Below are 16,458 nucleotides of genomic sequence, written 5' to 3' on the forward strand. Positions count from 1 at the left end.
TGTAGATTCGCGTGAAATTCTTTCTCATTTCTCTTCGCATGTTCATATGTACGTACATATGCGTGGATGTGGATATCTCATACCAGTGTACCAGGCCTAATACTGATGACGATTATATGTTCGATTGCATTCAACTGTGTATTTCAATCGAATATGTACACACGCCTTTACATATCGCTCCAAAGCGACGAGTATACTGATACAGATACAATACAAGCATTTTTACAATGCAAATTCATACAAACATCATCCATAGTGACATCTATGGAGACATTTTTGCAGCATTTTATTATACAAATTGGCGAATCTCAAGACACTGGATAACTTGAAATTTGCAAGACAGATTGGTAAAGAGACGCTAATTTAAAGGAAACGTTTCAATGAAAATCAGAAAAATTGGCAAACTCTGAAAGGGAACGATCAACCTGGAGTCACAAACCAAGGTCTGGCCAACAGCTACTAGTGGGAATCGAACCGTGACCCCTCCGCTCGAAAGCCTAATGTGTTAACCACTAGCCCACTCTGCCGGTTAAAATTATTCAATTAAAGCATACTGGGCTTAAAAAGAGTATATGTATTCGGTTACAAATCCATATAATTGCTTGCTTAGGTGTCATTTGGACGGCCTTGTTCAGACGCAAGTCTCTATAAATTTTCCAGTTCTATTGCATTATGCTTGCTAAAAATTTCTTTCTATATTGTGCTGTATTTGTCATAAACAATGGTGACAATATGAAACGATTAGCATAATAACAATAAGTCGTACGTTTCATAATGATTTCCATTCGCTATTGTACTTTTTCCCTTCATGATTCAGTTCGTATCGGTTTTTGTTGAATTTATTCGTGTTTTTTTAGGCATAGTGATTTTTCCGACAATACGTAGCTCTTGCTGTAATGACATAGTAGTTGGATGACTTACTGTACAAAGTTTGTATCCACACTGACATTTGCCCCCTAACTTTCGCTCGTAATGACGCATGGTGAATTCTGAATTCGGACGTTTCTATAGATAAATACCTCTATCTATAGATAAATACCTCTGGACCAATCTCCGCTTGACTTACATTGACTTCAAAAGACCTTTGCCTTTCTTTTCAATTTATTCAAAACGTACTAAATACCAGTCAAACTTTCCGATCATCCCATCAAGGCCGCCGAAAAAGAACACCAAAATAGTTTCGACATATTTATTTATTTATCCATTATATGTATATTAAACCCGACCATAGGTGCCACTACAGGCTGCCCAAGGTGACACCTATGATAATTTTTTTGTACATAAGTACCAAATACCATCATTAGACGTAATGATTATATACAAAATATGTATTTAAAACACTATGCAACAACCCCTGCCACATTACTATTCCACTGCGGAAGCCTCTAGATGTTGATGTTCCTCTTCCCTGTTGATGTTCCTGTTGATTGCAGTACGCCTCAATATTGCTGCTGCTGCACTCAATTTATTCAGGAAGGTCCCGACATGACATCGTCATCGTCATCGCCCAGTCTTGCAAATATCCCAAAAATGGCAGCCAAACTGCACTCTGCAGCCCTTCTTCCTAAAAAACGTTGAGATTATTAATCCGAATTAACAATTGCGGTACACTTAAGATTTTATTCAATTTGTTGAGATTGAATAAAATTTTATTCAAACCATTCACTATCAATGATTTTTAATACGATACTATTAAATTATTTAAAAGTGAAAATCCTTCAAATTAACTTTTATACGAAAAAACATATGATACTGCTTAATCGTTTGTCCAAGTGAATTTTCCTATATATTGAATAAATTGATGAATACTTTTTTCAAGAAGAAATAATCCATCCCTGTTATTAATTTGAATTGTAATAATAGCCAGCAGTATGGCTCAGTGGTTGCGTTTATGTTTAGCACCAAGAATATTATTGGGTTCGATCCCGGGCTTATATTTAATACTGCTGGTTAGACTTGGATATCGATCGTTTCTTATCAGAATTGCCAATTTTATCTGATCATTGTTGAAACGGTTCCTCACAATTGGCAAAAATATCATCCTACCTGCTGACAAAAATCTTCTGTTCTAAAAATTTATGTTCAAGTCTAAATCTATAGAAGACTCAATGGATTAATTAATTAATTAATTGTTAATTTCGTGTTCTTCAGCTTCTCAAAATACAGTGATTAAGGTAATAAAAATGCTGCATTGTTTGTAATTAATTGTCTAGGAAGGCGCATTGGGGTCTTCCTGTCAAGCCTTCCTGGTATATATCTATGTAAGATATAATATGTGTCATTGCGACGGATTGTTTCCAATCCAATTTCTAAAATTTAAAATAATATATGAGTAGTATTTTTTGATTAATATTTTACATTCATCACGTGTCGTTCGCAACGCGCACATGTATCACCGTGACGTAAACATATAACTATTTTAATTAAGTCCAAATATACATATGTACATTGGTTGGATAACGTTTGATCTCAATCTCTCGGTTTCGTTTCTTATTTTTCTCGCATATTATGTTTTCTAGCAAGCAAACGACGTGCTCGCGGTGTTTAATTGACGAAATCGTTAATTTAAATGAAGATTTCGCGCGAAAGTCCATTACGAAACGTGAAAATTTTGACACGTGTATGGAATCGCAGGGCTTTTTAGTCGAGATTATTAATCGAGGGCGTTGAGTTTTTATACGTACAAACATATCTGCTTTTGTGTTGTAAGTCTCGTTATCCACATGTTGTCGTTTTGTTTTGTTGCAGCAATGACTGCCATTGTCTAAATTAAATTACTTCCATTTTTGTTTTTATAATAAACAATAATGTCTCGTAATGTGTATGGCGGCTAGAAAGCCGTAAGACGATTATTATTGTTCCTCTACTTGCAATACGCGCTCTTTGCGGTTTCGCGTTAATTTTATCGTGTGTGCAAATATCATTTGCGAGTTTCTCCTCTCGAAAGGTCCGTATTTTCGCTCCAATCTTGATTGATCGTTTTCATGCCTTTTTTCAACATTTTTTTTCATACGCGTCCATTTTCCGGAGTGTGTCTAAAATTAGTCGAAAAACGTTGTGATATTGATCGATATGTGTTATTATTGAAATTGATTTAGATAAATTGTCTTCATCATCATTATTATCTGTCTAATATTTGAAAACATTCTCGAGTCTGAATGTGCAAAAAAAAATTACAAATCACCGTGTCATGTTTCTTGAAGCGCCCCAATTTTTTTTTCATTCTCATCTCGCTTTTCAATTTCTTAGATAACATCAAATATTACAGTTTATTTATATTAAATTTCAAGACAGCGCGTCGACTTGAATCAAAAACCTGAACTCTCCGAAAATTTCACCTCATTTATCACACAAAATAATAATCAATATTTTGCTATTCATAATTTATGGGCTTTGAATGCCAAAATATTGCATATATGTAATCTAATAATGATTTTATATGCATTTGAAATGTTGTATGCTCGGAATGGCTAAGTGAAGCGAAAAATATTGATGAAAGGTATGACTAAAGTCGCTAACATTTTGGAGCGAATAAAATTATAGCAATGGGCAGGTCATTTAGCTAAAAAAAATGGATAAAAAAACAGACAAAAAAAATATATTTAATGTTTTGCGAAATATTTCTTGAAATGAAGAAATGTGGACTTATGCAACTTTCAAATATATCGACTCATATATTGAAAAGGGTATAAAAATAGTCACAAAAGAAATAGGTAGACTATGTGAGGAATATGTAGATGAGTTTTATTCAGAACAAAGATTAAAGACCTTCGTCTAGTAATAGTTTGCAACCAATTAATTACAAATGATGATGTTGAATATGACTCGCATTCCTCCCTATATCCAGGGCCGCAGAGAGGAATCCCGGGCTTTGGGAAAAATTTATTCAGGACACTATGACAAAATAAATATAGATCTTATAGATATATTTTTAATATGTGATAAATCTATCAGAACTATTAGAAAAATGCTTATGTGTTGGTTGCTAATTTTATAATAATTGAATAAGGTATGATATAACAGGTAAAATTTCTGACATGGGGAAATTAAATTCAAATGTAAATTCAAGTAGTCCGGATCTTGGAACTTTACCCCATATCCCCCCCTATCTCATCGGCTCTACGTATTTTGTTTTATTTTTATTTTAAAAAATCATTACAACAGAAAATTGAAAGGTAGCCTAAAAGCGTCACTGTGGTTGTAATACAAATATAAGTATTCATAAAATAAGAATAACAAAAAAAATTAAGTAAGTTAGAAATATGTATAGTGAAAAACAAATAAATAATAAAGAACTATATCGTACTATGTAGGATGTGTTCGACCAACTCAACATACTGGCATTGAAGAGATCCAGAGAATGTGCCAGTAAGTTGAGTGAAGTTGACTCCCTCTCGAGAGTCGAACAACTCTCGAGAGGGAGGAGTTCATGAGCACGTTTGTTTTAGCCCCAATTGGCAACAATATATCATACTTTCGCAAAACCCTATGATTTTCCGGTACCAAAAATTTAAGCTTCTCTAGGATAGCGTGATTGTGAATCTCTCCTCTTAATAATTTTACGAAATGTATTTTTATCTACGTATATACGACTGTTTTAGGTTATTGTGTATTACTTATTATTTGTTTTTTATTTAAAATGATTTTTCTTTTATTGTTACAGGCCACGGGAGACAGCTCGAGCGGAGGTGGATCGGGCTCTGGTATGGAGTGCTTGCAGTTGCGCTCCCCATCAGCGCCCTTCCACTATCACATTAGTGACCAAGCTAAGTCCCTCGTAGCACTACAGGTACGTCTCTAATGCACATTCACAAAACAAAATTGAGAATTGTTTTCGCTTACTAGTCAATATTCAAATTTCAGGAGCTTCAGAATGAGGTGGGCGCCCTGCTGGAGTTCCGCGACTTGGTCATCGAGACCTTCCCCAACCTTCGCTCCAAGCTGGCGTCAGGGGGAGTGGTCGGGAGTGGCAGCGGGGGTGGTACTCGTCGAGATTGGGAACCAGGGGTTCGTGTACGTCGGAAACTGCCAACGCGAGACCCAGACTCCCTCCCCCGCAGCCGGAGCGACTCCCACAGCAAGCCGCCTACGAAAGGAGACGGTGCCCATTCCGTCGTCCAGGACTCTGGCTTCAGCACCGAGACCTCCTCGAGCAAGGAGGCTCACTCGGCTCAAGCAGCACCACAACCCAGAGCACCTGCCTACGAACCAGACCTCTGGCAGTTGCTCGACGTGATCCAAGTACGCGGTGCTCGTCTCCGAGACGACGCCGATACCCTTCGTGCAGCCCTCAACGACCGGCGTTCGCACAGTCTAAACGCCCTCTGTTCCCAAGAGCGAGATCCTTCCGAGGAGTTCCGCAGGACTCTGGCCGCTGGATCGGTCGAGGATATAGACGCTCTCCGTCGCGAGCGAGACCTCCTGCTAGACAGGCTCGCCGAGCTCGAGGCGGAGACCCTCGCTGGCAGGGTGGAGGCTGAAGGACTTAGGAACGAAGGAAACTTACGACTTGCCTTAGATCGAAGTCGAGACTACGAAGAACATCGAACCCGACCGTCGGCCCCGGGTCCTATGCGTACTCCGATCCGAAGTTCTGTGTTCGCACCTGTTACCCCAGTGAAGTCAGTGAACAATATATCATCTAGCAGTCCGCTAGAAACGAGCAGTCCGATCGGTAGTGATAGTGAAGGTGAAGGTGACGTGTCCAGTGCCTTCGAAACGGAGCTAGGAAAATTAGACAATGTAATGAATACACCAGTGAGACACTTAAAAGTTAAAACTCCAGACACTAGGAAATTTGCAGCCATACTTCGAGAAAATAATCCCATAGAATTACAGAGGCATCTTCTTAAGTTTACAGTTCTAAATCAGGTATGCACTAGTCAAATCATTTTATTTTTCGGTCACCCTCTTTAACTCTTATGAAAATGCATTTATTTTAGTTATAAATATCTTCCTACTGGAATTGCTCTCCCCGGGTCATTTTGGTCGGGCGCGTCAACCGAATGATTTTAATGACCGCTCGACTAAAATTTAATTGTATATATTCCGATACATGCATATCGGTATTTCCAATTGTACAAATGCAGATTATTTGAAATTTGATATAAGAGGTGGCAAAGGAGGAAAAACACCCACTCTCCACTCTCAATACGTTCTTATTCCCTGCATAAAATTTTTCTACATTTTAATATTCTAAATATTTTGACTACCTATCTTCTGAAAAGAAAACTGTATGGTTTTCAACTGGGAAGTGAAAAAAAAAGAAGACATTTTAAAGAAATATTTAATTTTATTTAAAAAAAATCACAATTAAGCCTCGACACGTGAGTACTAATAGTTCAAAAATTAGCATAAGATTATTTAGAACAGTGGTCGAACCTCACGGGCCACTAAATTCATAAGCTTAAATCCTGTGGACCACTTAAATGAATTTTTGAAAAAGATATACATTTGTAAGATAATGATCAAAAAACTTCAATTTTATTTATATGAAATGCACTCATTGGCGTATCATCAACAGTGTGGGCCCTGATATAATTTACATACAGGTAGTCCTAGACTGAAAACCGAAAAAAAACAAAGATTTTAAGAAAATTGTTTTCTATACATTACTATATTATATTTTAAACATTAAATCATGAACTGCTGTTACGTGACTGCTCTTTGGAAAAGGTTAAATATTTTCTAGAAATTAGTAAAAATACACATTTTGAAGTGAATAAAATTGATAAATTTTCTTAATATTTTGACGTTTTGTATGAAATTCAACTTAAGACCGAGATGCAAGAACGTGTCTTCGTCGTAAGTCGAGGAATACCTGTATATGTACGTATATTAAAAGTACTCAATAAAATAAATATTGATTAGATCGTAGATTTTTAATAGTCTTAGAACTGCGCAATTCGAACGCCCCAAATTAAACATCATTACATATAATATATGCTTATTTAATATAAAATATTCCAAAAATATTTAACTAACGCAAAAAATATAATTAGCATATTTGACAAAAGGGTGAGAACAAAAGAATTTTGTCCAAAAAAAGAGGACATGTTCTCTTGAAAGGAGACCTGTTGGAAACCCTATCCTAGGCACCAAGTTTCAGGAGCACTGCAAATTCAATTCAACGTCATTAAACCTTAAACAAAGCGAGGATGAGATGTAATGTGACACACCATCTATTCAAAATATTAATATAATTATAAATTATTATATAAATGTTCATAATATAATAAAGTATAAACATCAAATAACAAACTTGAAACTATTTTGCAGTAAAATAAAGCACAAGACAACATGTTTAAAACGCGTCCAAAAATCATGATACATTAGTGATAGTTCGATTGCATATTTAAAGCTAATTAAATTTGATATCGATCTTACATATCACGCTCTCAATGCAATGAGGCTACATCTTGCAAAATTTTAAGTGTGTCAATGATTAATATAATATAACAATATCACGTGTACATATTTTTCAAGCGTGATGAAAAATTTTACATTCAAATTTTCGCAATACGCATACGGAAACTCACATACGTACATATCCCAATAATTTCAACGACATAGTCTCAGTTTAAATAAGACTTGGAAAAAAATTGTATACATATTTCATAAATATCGTTCACGCGCAACAACATGTGATGCGCTTTTATATGTTGATATATTATAATATAATACATACGTACATACATATGACCCAGACGACATTTTCGCACTGTGGGAAAATTTACCGTGAAAATAAACAAGTTGGAATCGCTTCCGAGCCCATAGTGACGTGTACGATTATATGAAGTATCCGGTCAAGTTATTGAAATTCTGTGAATAATGGACGCGTACCGAGTCACGAAGCGTTCGAACAATGGAGATGCACAGCGGATGTTCGATTGAATCAAATCCTGGTGTAACCGGGGAGCGGTTTTCAGCAAAAGCCATGGATGATGATGGCGTTGAAATTGGTTAGACTCTTCATTGACGATTCGAAACGGTCCCCGCTAACTTCTATTGACCTGTTTGTATGTATGTATGTATGTATGGTTGAATTTAGGGGTTCCAAAACCGCCCGAAAGAAAAAGCCGGTTTTCGGTTTTTTTTTACAAATAAAAAGCCGGTTGACCGGCTTTCACCGGTTTCAGAAAACTAAGACTTAAATTTTTTATATATATACATATATTTTAATATGCAAAAAAATAATTGCTTATAAATTAGAATCTCATATATAGTTTGGAAAGAGACTTTGTATGTAACATTGGTTGGTTCGTTCGTAAATCCGTGACGTCATCGAACAAATGATTCGATTTTTTTCTATTCAAAGGATTAGAAGCCCTAGGGGGCGCTGGCGCCGATGGCAAAGGCGCTGGGGGGGGGGGCCGGATTCTGGTATACATATAATTTCGAAAGAGACTTATGTCTGTATATATGTTTTTTTGTTCGTGACAGTCAATTTAATAAAAAAAAAACAAATGAGTATTCAAATAAATTTATGTAAAATAACTATTCAAATAAATTGAATAAAATGTTTACTATTAGATTAGTCATGTTTAAGCGGTTTATATTACAAATACCGAGCGAAGCCGGGTAAAACCACTAGTAAATTATAAACAAGCGAAGATCATTATTACATATGTATATATTATTATTAAAAATATCACAGCCGTAAAATGGCAGATCCTGAATACGCACAAATAATCAAATGCTTTAAATAAGCTACTTATCAAGAAGAAGAACGCGCAAGAGCTACAAATTATGGAAAACCCAATTTACCGAAATTCTGAAAGGCCTTGTGTGAAACTAATTTCAATAATAAGTGAGATTATAATTTCACTGTCTCAAGCAGTGAGTACGTACTTATATAACAATAGAATTACAAATTCACTTATCAATGTCAGCGAATTTGTAATTTGAATTACAACGTGGTACCAACCCTAACAACCTAACCTTAAATGAATAAAACCAACCCTAACTTAACCTAGCCTTAAATAAATATGTATGTAAGTGTTGGCTGCTAAGATATTATGATGTGTTTGCTTCTGCATCCAGTCCCACACATGTGGCATCAAAAAAAGCCAAATCGAAACTAAAATATAGTAGGTAGGATGGTTTTGCCGATTTTGATGTGAAACCGTTTCAACCCAACCTTAAATAAATAAAACCAACCCTAACTTAACCTAATCTTAAATAAGTGTTGGCTGCTTTATCAAATTAAATCCTTATATTGTTGACACGATATGAGTGCACTCGGGCGTTGCAACGTTACGAGTACTCGGCACATGTCTCTGTGCCCGATATCTAAAATATTATATGTGAAAGATTCAAATTCGGGAGCATTAATCATGCATATGGGTTAGTTCCATTAGACAAAGCTACTTTCAAATATAATATTTTTATATTTAAGTTTGAATATCAGCATAGACATACGAGCGTACCTTTTCCATACTGTACATGAACAATGGGGACCTTGCAGAGACACTTTCTATAATCCACTTGCAACGTATTTGTTGTTCTTTTGATGATTCCATTACGTTTTATTTATGCATCCTTGCAAAATGTAGTTTGTTTTTTATTTGTGATGTATGTATATTTTTGTTGGTATGATTACCTTGAAAAACCATAATTTTATCGAATAGATTAATTTGTTAGTGCAATCCTTGAATTAAGGCCTTTGATTAATTTTTTTACGTATTGCATAGATCTTTTAAAACAATAAAGCAGGTGTAAGCGAGCTTATTTGCGTAGGTGGTTTACCTGTTGATTAATCGGTGTGTACCATCAGCCAGTTAGTAAGTAGAAAACGACTGGTCGTTGTCCACACTATAGTTTTGAAACGTATATATGTCACAGTGAAATTATAATTACACTGCAGTTTCAGTTCAATCATATATATGTATGTAATTACATTTTCACTGGGTATAATTACATTTTCACTACGGAAATTACATATTCACTGGGCCCTATAAGTGAGATTATAATTTTTGACTATTGGATGATAGTGGAATGCTATTATTTTAAGATTATTATGAATGCTTCGCCGACACGAATCGCGCCACCCCACGTTTCAAACCCGCTCCTCTCCATCCCCACTCCGATGCCCTCCCCGCAACCCCGCCCCTGTCCATTCCCACTCTGTAGAGAGTAGCACTCCCGCGTGATCTAAGTAGAGAGTAGCATCTGTTTCGATTTGGCTATTTTTTTATTTTTATTTGAGAAGCGAACACATAAGATCTTAGCAGCCAACACTTATAAGGTTAAGTTCGGCTAGTTTAAGTTTGAAAAGATTTATTCCGAGTATTTTTGCAGTGCTGCTGGTGAGACTAGGATATTTGTGCTTCAAGTTGATCGTTTCCTATCAAGAGTTTGCCCATTTATCCGCATACATATTTGAAACGGTTCCTCATCCAAATCGGCAAAACCATCCTACCTACTATTTTTTTAGTTTCGATTTGGCTTTTTTTGATGCCGCGTGTGTGGGACTGGATGCAGAAGCAAACACATCATAATATCTTAGAAGCCAACACTTACATATTTATTTAAGGCTAGGTTAAGTTAGGTTACGTTAGGGTTGATTTTATACATTTAAGGTTAGGTTGTTAGGTTTGGTACTACATCGGAATTAAAATTACAAATTCGCTGACATCGAGAAGTGAATTTGTAATTATATTGTTATATACGTATGTATGTACTCACTGCTTAAGTCAGTGAAATTATAATTACATACATATACAATAAAGAAATTATAATTACATACATAAATGAAATTATATACATATACAATACGCGTTCGTTTCTTACAAAAACTATTTACATATGGATATGTCAAATGCAGTCCCTGAATGATTCCTATTGTGTACTGTAATGCGAATAATTTAAAAATGTAGTTTTATTTTTCAATTCGTACATTTGTATGTTGACGCGACGTGCGAATTGTGGCTTGTCACGTTTTTCCAATAACAGGTGAACAAATAAAATAAAATGTGACAAACAAATCCAATTAATGGTTTGTGACGAACAGCGTGTTGCTATTTGAATAGACAACACAATATAATATACCTAGTATGGTTTTTTTTTTATGAATTTTAATTATCATGTGTTTTTTGTGCAATTTCTAGATCGTAATGAAATTACACAACAGGGTCATACGTACATACATACATGCATTTGTGTATATTTTTATTTTGTAAATGACTTGAATGCGTTTTTATCAAAGTCGATGAGCATCCAAACAACTTTCGATTGCGTTTACCTAATAGTTAAATATTTGGAATTTTTCTAACCATGGCGTGTTGGAATTTCCTTTTCGTGCATTTTATTAACATTACAAAATTGAACGGTGAACGATCGTTACGTTGATTTATTTAATATATATTTTTTTAAATTTGAACTGTTTTCAAATACCTTTCGATCGTCGCAAACCATCCAAACATTTCCAGCGTCCTTCTGAGCAATCGTCATTTTACAAATCCAAATTGTTTTTGCTATGATGCGATTTCGTTATCACGCTTTGTGTCATTAGCAAATGAAACCTCTAATAGAGTATATTACGCCATGTTGTTTTTTTTTGTTTTTTTTATAAAACCAGAGCGACATCGACAGTCTCTCTCTTTCATTCAGAGATCGTTTTCTACTCGTATTCGCTTCTTTCTTATGGCCTCCAGATCAATTAGCCCGCTTCGGTATAGAACTTTCGTTTGCATTAATCCAGTTAGATACGGACGGTCTCCAAATGCCGCCATTTCGAAATTTCATACAAAAAGCAAACGCTTCGATCACATCATCCATCACGGCCAGATAGATCATAGTAAACGTCATCAGTCGCCTCCGTGCAAAACCATGGAGTTGCACGCTCACTTGTCAATACATATATATATATATGTATGATTACGGAGCATTATGTGGCCGAAACTATCGAATACTTTCACATTCTCTGCGTTTGTCGCTTTAAATTCCATTCGTTTTTCGTGTAATGTTCTGGGAATCGGCTGATCGGAATTGAAAGGATGATTGTTTCCTAGTGGAGTGTTGTGAATGTTCGGTTCCCGTCATCGTCCAGCGCCATTGTCACGCTTCAACATCCATTTGTGTCGGACGATGGCCGATGATCAGCTGCGACATCCGGTTCCCGATGCCACTGTCGTTACTCATATTGTATTCCATGCGGGCTGGCCCTCGTCACAAATAGAGAAGTTCAACGGCACCGCACTCCTGTGTTTATTTTGCCTCATAGTCTACTTCCACAACCGATTCCCGAGCCCCATGTCCTATGTCTGTCTGCTGAATGTACATATGTATGTATGTTATCTCACTTTTGTTTTGTTTAACTGGTCGAACTACAATATCTCAGCTGATGTTTGAAAGCTTAGCATACGGCAGAAAGTTTAAAATTTCACCCGTTGTGTATTCGAGTCCGATAGATATATGTAGTCAAAACTAGAATAAAAGAAAATAATCAACATACCAAAATTTATTATTAGAGGTAGGATAGTCACAGTGCTATCCATTGTTCCATTGTTGTAAATCCTTTGTAAAAAAGGTTCGGCAAACCTTTAACAATGCATTTACCTTCGAACAATATACGGCCCCCTCGGGCTCCGGTGACTATTCATTATGAATTATCCCAATTTTGATCTTTTAATATGAATGTTTACTTATACTGTTATCTTGAGCAGTGATTAAGTAGTTTACGGAAATTCAAATATTCATATAAATAATAATAAAACTTATTTTCAGTTAGTATTTTTTTATTGTTAACCCTTTCAATGCTGAACAACGCCGATCGGCGTTTTGCCGACAAGTCCATGGGCCTGAAGAACGCCGATGTACGTTGTACATTGAGCATATATAAAATAAACAAGAATACTACTAAGGCTTCTAGGTAGCATTGAAAAAAAATCATTAAACCTTTGAGTGCTGACGTCTTTTCTGTTGAAAGCCCGCCACACTGAAAATTTCGCCAACATTTCCAACTAGAATTATTTAGAAATCCAATAGGAAGCCGGTATAATTAAATAAAATTCAATTTAAAAAACTCAATTAAAAAAAAAACCTGTAGTAAAAAAATAAATGTATTTAAAATAACTGTAGTAAAAAAATAATGTACTAAAATATAAATAAAATAAAAAGGCAATTTAAACAATATTTCAACAACAAAATGATTTTATGATTAAAATTTCAATGAAAATTATGATCCCGGCTTAAACTAATGTAATTAAATATATTACTAAGAGGTTTGGGCCGCTTTTATATCATCACATACGTACTTACGCGTATGTATTGATATAAAAGCGGAATTTCTGAATTTATAACCATAGCAGAATTTCCCGATGGAAATCCCTAACTGCCGAGTATTTTAGAGTGTGGCTTGGTCTCTTGTTGCACATGGGAACGATCAGATTGAACCGAATAGTTGATTTTTGGATTGGGAATACCGGTATTTTCCCAATACATGTCACGAGATTGATTTTTATTAATTTTAAGAGCACTATATTTGAACAACAATGAAGAAGATGAAACTAGTTTCGGAAAAATACATTCATTAGTAGACTTCTTTTGTTTATTTTATATTGTTGCAAGATATACTAGAGAGTCTAAACCCGCATTTACAAAACTCGAAATCCCCGGCGGTAGTTATCTACGGTTTGTTTAGATTAACTACAATTTTTACTTATACCTGGTTTCTATTGGATTTCGAAATAATTCTAATTGGAGATGTGGGCGAAATTCTTAGCGTGGTGGGCTTTCAACAGAAATGACTTCAACGCTCAAAGGGTCAATGATTGATAGCTGCATATCTTGGTGATTGCGTTAATGCTAACCAACGAGATGTTGTCGGGTTCGATCCCGTGGTTTGACCTCGATTGAAAATAATTTATTCCGATTTTAATCAGTAGTGCTGCTGGTCAGATTTGGATATTTGTGACACCAAGTCGACCATAGTTTGTCAGTTTATCTGAAACGGTTCGTCCATCAAATTGGCAGCCTACCTACTATATAACCTATATTTGAATATGATTTCGAAATTTATAATCTTTAAATTTATATACATATGTACAAGTTAAATAACATAGATGTCACTCACGGACAACCCGTAATGACATCATGAGGAAATATAAATAAATAATAATACATGTAACTCATTGACCAAATAATGCAAAGCTACGAGTAAAATTTTCAACTTCTTATAAAAGTTGAAACTATATCTATTATTGATTAAAGTATCATTTGAAAATTTGTCTTTGCATTTCCTTTGACATGCTTTTGGTATCAATACTTATAAACCAATATTGTATTTTTCAGATTCTTCAAGATAAATTAGAAAAAGTAGGTAATACCAAAGGATCGTTGGTTGAAAGATTACACCGTACTAGAGAAGAAAATGATGATCTCAGATTTCAAGTGAGTTTTCAGCTTACATTATATTTTAATACTAAATTCAAATTTATGTATTCCAAATATACAATCTCAAATCGAATGTATTATTTAAATAGTTTGTTTGTCATTTTTTCAGTTGGAAGAAAAAACGATCGAATTGGAAGGTTCTAGAGCGCATGTGCGATTGTTGGAAAATAGTGGTCAGCGTTTGAGTAGTAGTGCTCCAAGAAGTATGCGAGCACTCCAGCCTTTACCATTACATCTCCAATTGGATGAAGATGTTGAAACTGAAGCTGAAGTTGAACCAGAAACAAGTCCCGTTACGGAGATACCTCGTAGAAAACCAAGCAAAATCCCTTTACCACCTTCTAAACAACCCACCAGTGGACTAGTTCCAAAACCACCGACAGGTCGTTCAAAAGACAACCCTTCGTATCGATCCCGTAGCGGAGACTCACTTGGACGACCTGGATCTTCTCAATCTTGGAGAAATAAAAGTGATATTAATTCTCTATCTGGAAGCAAGAGTGCAAACTCCATTTCTTCAACGAAATGTCCAAATGGTGGAAGGAACACTAGTTTTGTAACAATCAAATCTTCAGCTAAAGAGTCAATCAATAGATATAGGGATTCCAAACATAGTAGAGATTCATTGACAGGAAAAGTTAGAAATAATGACTCACTCTCGAGAATAAGAGATTCGAATTTAAGTCATTCAAATTCCGTTTTATCTAGTAGTAAGAAAGATTTATCTGGTTCAATGACTTCAAGTAGCAGTAAAAAATCATCAGTACCTGTTCGGCGTGCTAGCAGCAGCAGCAGTATGCGAACTGGAGATCCTAGTCCCAAGGTTCGCCCGAGTAAAAATACTTTATGGAGCCAATTTCTTAAATTACTTGACAATGGCCCATCATAAATACAAAACTCATCATCGCCCTTTCACTGCCGAGCCTCATCTTGCCTTTATAATTTATGAATTTTGACTCCAGATGTCTTTACAATCTAATTCTGCAAATTGGTGAATGGAAAACACGTGTGTTGTGTTTTACTAACAGCATCCCAGATCAGTGTTATCATTATCACTTATGTATTTTTTTTTATTATTGTTATTATTAAAACTCTGTTTTGCACAAATTGGTCATTTTACACAATCTTACCTTCAGTTCATAATATTTAAATTCACTGAAAAAGCTATGGTATATTCTCAGGATAAGTGTGACTAAAAATAAACTATCACAAGTATTAAAAAAGCTTCAAGAAAATGTATGTTTCTGGTGGACCAAACCCTATAACAGTTTAGTGCTTGGCAGAAATATACTGCTTCATCCTACATATCACCCAACAGAAGTTGTATGCCATAAAACTGATCGTAAGTTACCTGCTTGTTTTATTTTTTTTATTTTTAGTTCTTGTATTTGCTATACTTTGTCACTATTGCTTTATTTTAGTTATATTGCCTTAATTTGCACAAAATGTCACGTAAAAAGTGCTATTTCACAAGTTTCCCAAAATATTTTAAATTTTCAACAGTGATAGATGAACCTCCAGATAAATTTTCTTAGAAAATATTGTTTATTATTTCTAACACAAAAATGCATCTGCAAAAAATTTTATGATTTTATTTTTATTTGTTTTTTATACTCAACTTTGTATCAAAAAAATCCAAATTACGTGACATTTTTATATTTAGTTTTATTTTATTTACGTACTATATATTTGATTCCTGTAGTTTACTTTGCAATGGAGTTATTTATTATTTTTATTTTATATTAACCCTTTAGATATTTTAACTAAAACTTTTCCATTAGAATTTTTGTTTCCAAATCGAAACCTAATTTGATTTAATTACATCCAATCTAGCAAACATATTAAATTATTAATTAATAGTACAAATAGCTAAATTGTAGGCATTTCTTCAGTTAATTCGCCAATAATCTACAGCATGATGAAGAATCATTCTGAATATACGCAATTTTCATTGGACGTCTAAAGGGTTAATATTATATGTATTTATGTTTCACTCAAGTATTATATTTTACCTCTCCAACATTCTTGAAGCACACTTTTCATGAGAATATGGCCTATATAATT

General features: G+C 34.9%; 1 protein-coding gene across 2 annotated transcripts in view; it reads left to right on the forward strand.

Annotated features, from left to right (window-relative positions):
- jvl (javelin-like) overlaps nucleotides 1-16,458 on the forward strand; it is a 134,884-nt gene that overhangs the window by 116,008 nt on the left and 2,418 nt on the right. For both annotated transcript variants that reach the window (XM_077431393.1, XM_077431394.1), the window contains exons 2-5: nucleotides 4,664-4,789; nucleotides 4,864-5,871; nucleotides 14,293-14,391; nucleotides 14,504-15,736. In XM_077431393.1, coding sequence (XP_077287519.1) covers nucleotides 4,664-4,789; nucleotides 4,864-5,871; nucleotides 14,293-14,391; nucleotides 14,504-15,283 — 2,013 coding nt within the window. In that variant the 3' untranslated portion in view covers nucleotides 15,284-15,736. The remainder of the gene's footprint in view (nucleotides 1-4,663; nucleotides 4,790-4,863; nucleotides 5,872-14,292; nucleotides 14,392-14,503; nucleotides 15,737-16,458) is intronic.

The sequence above is a fragment of the Arctopsyche grandis genome, chromosome 5 (genome assembly GCF_051622035.1).
Source record: "Arctopsyche grandis isolate Sample6627 chromosome 5, ASM5162203v2, whole genome shotgun sequence".
NCBI lineage: Eukaryota > Metazoa > Arthropoda > Insecta > Trichoptera > Hydropsychidae > Arctopsyche > Arctopsyche grandis.